At 40.2% G+C, this 4,905-nt stretch overlaps 1 protein-coding gene across 1 annotated transcript; it reads right to left on the reverse strand.

The window, feature by feature from the left end:
* Positions 1 to 60: 60 nt before the first annotated feature.
* LOC108240828 (ras-related protein Rap-2b) lies at positions 61 to 2,410 on the reverse strand. The gene is made up of 2 exons (XM_017424618.3): positions 1,516 to 2,410; positions 61 to 335 (listed from the first exon to the last, which is right to left on the reverse strand). Exon 1 carries the CDS (start codon positions 2,129 to 2,131, stop codon positions 1,580 to 1,582), a length of 552 nt encoding a protein of 183 aa, XP_017280107.1. The 5' UTR covers positions 2,132 to 2,410; the 3' UTR covers positions 61 to 335; positions 1,516 to 1,579.
* Positions 2,411 to 4,905: the final 2,495 nt, after the last annotated feature.

Here is a 4,905-nt window from a genome sequence, read left to right on the forward strand (position 1 = left end):
GGGGGGGGGGGGGGGTGGGCGGGGGGGTGTTTAGTTCCAGTTGGGAGTACAGTTAGAACCGGTGAAAAGCAGGGGGTGGGGTGGGGGGGTCTGAAACTTTGTGTTGACGTCGATGATGGACACTGATCGTGCAAAGATACTCCAACCCAGCAGAATTCCTGAAGAGTGAAACCCTCCCTCGGTCTCAGTTGCTTCTCCGCCCCTCCTCCTCCTCCTCCTCTTCCTCCTCCTCCTGTCCCCCTGCAGCATTCCTCCCTTCATTTTCCTCCAAGGCCGGGGGGGCGGGGGGGTGAGACACGAAGAAGAGCTCAACAGTACAGACTTGCTGCAACACACTGCCACAAATGAGACACGAACAAAAAAAAAAAAGAAAAAAAAAAAGGTCATGAATGAACAACCACAACGTCAGATAACAGTGCTGTGCTTTCAGTGCTTACTCTACGTTTAACAAAAGGCCAACTTGATGATCCCTAAACGTGGGAGCACCGGAATCTCCCAACTCCTGTTTGACCTCATTCAGGAAAAACACACTTAAGGGACTATTTGCCAACTTTACACTTTGGGTAAAGAGGTTAAACCAGGGGTCTGCAACCTGTGGCCCTAGTTTCTTCCCACAAAACCAAAAACTTGCATGTTAGGTTTATTAACTAAACTGTCCCTAGGTGAATGTGAGAGCATGAATGATTTTGTCTCGTTGGTCTCTGTGTGGCCCTGTGGTGGACTTGAAACCTGTTCAGGGTTGACCTGTCTTTCACAGTGTCTCCCACATACTGAAAAAGTAAAACGCAGGTAAAGAAAATGGATGGATGGATGGATGGAACTCTGATTTTGAAGAAAATATTAGTAGACATAAATGAACGGCAGCTTCGTGTCATTTTAGCACCACGATCGGCTAAATGTGACTCAAGTTGTCATGAAAATGTGTTTAAAACTCAGTGATTAGTTTTGCTGTTGAGGTCATAGTTTATAAGCCTGTTCTCTGATTTGTTTATGCCACCAGATACTTTACATTTTTGGACATAACTGCTTTAAGTGCAAAACTGGGGGTTTTGGATTTGCTGGGGTTTATGGATTTGAAGGCTTTTTAAAATGGTGTTGTAGATAGTCTCTTATAAAAATGTACAAACTAAAAAATAGAAGATTTAGCCAAAGAGCCATGTACATTTCGTGGCTCCATACGAACTTTATTAGGAAAGATGGTTGAAATGGCTCTTTTAAACCTACAGGCTGCACACCCCTGGGTTCAAACGTCCAGTCTCTCTCCTGCAGTTCTGCAAAACAGCCAGAAACTTCCCCAATCTGCTTAACAACACAGTGGATTTCAAGTTTGTAACTGTTAGGTTACCAGTAAAAACTAATGCTGACAAAATAAATGCAGATTATCAAAGTTCTCAGTTCTATTTTAAAAATCTGTACTTAATATGAACTAAAAACATGTCGATAATAAGTTTAAAAGAAGTGTGTTGATTAGGAAAACTAGTGTCAACATTCACGGGGTGTGATGCGTCAACTTACCATTGCAAACTTAAAACTGAGCAGAGAATAAAAAGTTTTTGATTGTCCTTTTTTTTCTTCTTCCTTAAAGAATCACACAAGACGAGCAGCACTGGTCGTCGCCATTTGGTGTCGAGGCATAGTTCATCTGTCGGACTATCTCTGCAAACAGTTCGTCCACAGAGCTTTTATTTTTGGCTGAAGTTTCCATGAACGGGCAGTTCCACTCGTCCGCCAGCGCCTTCCCCTCACCGGACGAGACCTCCCTTTCCCCCTCCAGGTCCACCTTGTTTCCAACCAGAATCATCGGCACGCGCTCGTACCTCTTGACCCGAATGATCTGGTCTCTCATCGGCTTGATGTCCTGGAAGCTCTGCTGGTTCACCAGGCTGTAGACCAGGATGAACCCCTGGCCGTTTTTGATGTAGAGGTCTCGCATGGAGGCGAACTGCTCGGTCCCCGCCGTGTCTAGGATCTCCAGGACGGACGGAGATGAGTCCACCTCGATCTCCTTCCTGTAGAAATCCTCTATCGTGGGGTCGTATTTCTCTATAAAAGATCCCGTCACAAACTGGACTGTTATTGCGGATTTCCCGACGCCCCCGGACCCCAGAACCACTACTTTGTACTCTCTCATGGCTCTCAAAGCAGCCGACACTCCTGCTTCCTCTCCGCTGCGAACCCGCTAGCCGCCCTGCTGGGTTTCAAACCGCTCACCGTCGCGCCGCGGTCGGTGGAAACAGGGTGTGGCCGCCAACTATCGCCGTGCGGACGGTAAATACGGATATTTCAGACACACGCTCAACATTTATATTGTTGCATGCTGAGTTCCAGACGACAACCCAGCCGGTTCTTGTCCAAGCTTCCCCCGTTTTCGTTCACGCAGCCACCGTGCGTCGGTTGCTCGCTTTGGCAGAGTTTAATTGCGCGTGATGTAAAGCAACGACTTCCGTTTGAGCCCGTCAAAATAAAAGCACCCCTACCAACTATGTTCGGCAAAACACAATCCAGTAACGTTACAACTACTTAGTCAACAATTAAATGTAAAAAACAATTTTAATAAAAAGTACTGTTTTTATATTTTTGTCATAAATATTACTTTACATGAAAATAACCTTTCCCCTCAAAGTCGATATGTTTGACTTCCTGTCGAAAAGGTTCTGCATTTTTCTAACTTGACACCACGAGCGAGACGCGCTTCCTGTCTGCACTTAGCACGTATTTTTGCGTCTTACGTCACTCCCGTGTTTAGTTAAAGGTGCAGTGCGGCTGTTATCAGTCAACGCAGCTACTGCCCCAGTATCTAAGGAGCTGCCACACCTTAGTTTCGACATCGCTGAATCTCGGGATTACTATTGCTTGAGTCATTATACAATTTACTGGAAAGGCCAATCTGTAGAGATCTCTTCGTCAGCTCGTTGCATAACCTTTAAATGAAGCGAACCCGAGGCCTTTTTCCGCACTTTGGTTCCTCAGAAAAGTTTTATTATTATGAAAGTCACTTAATGAGTCAAACTGCTTAATATATATGGTTTGTATTCTATGATAATGCTAAACACCCCTCAATCCAAATTTTAAGAATGTGGTTGTTTTTTCCTGATATAAAATAATCTATGTGTTTAAATATAGAAGCAAACTGGACTGACAACAAAAAGATGACAGGTAGCAGTGAAGCATCACTATTACCTTGAAGCACATGACTCAGAGGTTTTGTCTGTGTGCTGACTATTTTGTTTCCTCCTCAGTCCAACCCCACTATCAAATAATCTTCATTTCCTTGTTGATGAGTTTGAGTGGATAAGGAATAACAGTAAATCTGACTAAAGACTTCCAGAAATAAAATTCTCCTTTTTTATAAACGGGATGGAACAACAAGTTGTCTGAATGTAAAATGAAAACTACAGAAGCCATGAAGTTGTGGCTCATTTTCGAATAAATGTCCTTTTTCTAATTTATGTTTTTGACTTTTTGGCAAAGGAAAAAGACAGGAGGGAGACAAAAGAAATATTAAAAAACAAAATATAATTTCTGAAATAAGCAATATATATAAATATATATAGCCTCAAAAGGCAAGTGATAAAAAAGAATAGAGATAAAGAAAGATGGGTTATAATCATTTGTCTAAGTCTAGCTTCACTTAATGACTTGTGAACACATGAATAAAGAAGTAAAGAAATTAATAAATCTATAAATAAATAAATAAATTCATTTTACGCAGCAGAGTGGGAGGAAATTTTAAATTGAAATTTGTGTTTTGGAATTACTCTTTTCTACAACAAGAGGGGGCTAAAATCAGCACTAAAACAAATGTGCTGACAGGAATTCAGAAATGTTCGAAGGAAAAACTGGAGCTTAGATTTGCTTACGTTAGTTGACTTACTGAAAGTTAAGGCACACCTTAGAAAGGTCATCATTCACCTTTAAACACTTTGCGCAATAATTCCAAAACTCTAAAATGAAAACTAAAAAGGTATGACGATCACAATAATTACTCACGATGGACTTTGTGTGGCTTCAAAATTGATGTTGGAGGAATTTAGGAGATTCAACTGACTGTGTAAAAATGATTAACAGCCTGGAAATTATTTTTAATTTTATTGTCATTATTTAAATTTATAAACAAAATAGGCATACCGTCATAAAATACACAGGTAACAAACAAGTTGTCAAAGTATAAAACACTGTTTCAGGTAATACTTTGAGAAATGAGAAAAAAAATTACCTATGAAGATATCAAAACAAATAAGATTTGTTGATTTAGCTTCTTGAGGGATTGAATACCTAAAACATTTGGCCCCTAGTTTCTTTAATACTCAATCAGGTTTGTGCAGGCTTTTTAGAAATGAGTTTTGATTTGATGGGATGGGATAAAGAGCTTTGGTAAAGGCTTTATGATAGCAATATGGAGTCATTTCTGATAAGTAAGAGTCTGTCCATTTACCAAAGGTTTAGGAATAGAAGTATGTTATAAGTTGTGGAATTGCCTTATAGTTTTAATTTATCATTTTTTTACAGCTGTGGCATGAAGAAGCTCAATGTCATCCTTCAGTTGTTGTGATCTGATAAATAGTAAATTTATTCTCAAGATTGAACAGCCCATTTGTTATACAGCGGAGAGATGTTGAGGTTTCTTCCAGTATGGAAATATATTTAAATATGGAAAATATATTGTAAAATGAAAAACATAAATCACCTTGTTCATCAAAGTGTTAGAACCAGGGGTGGAAATTAAAAATGTTTAACCGGCCACTCAAATATTTTACCAGCCACTATTTTTTGTTGTGACAAAAAGTTATTTCATATGATGATGATGATGGAGGTGGGTGGAAGCAGTTGTGGTGCCCTACAAGCTGAACAACACTTCTTTCTGGACACTGTATGGAAATAACTAGATTTTTCTTATTTTATTTT

This window comes from Kryptolebias marmoratus, linkage group LG2, assembly GCF_001649575.2.
Source record: "Kryptolebias marmoratus isolate JLee-2015 linkage group LG2, ASM164957v2, whole genome shotgun sequence".
Lineage (NCBI taxonomy): Eukaryota > Metazoa > Chordata > Actinopteri > Cyprinodontiformes > Rivulidae > Kryptolebias > Kryptolebias marmoratus.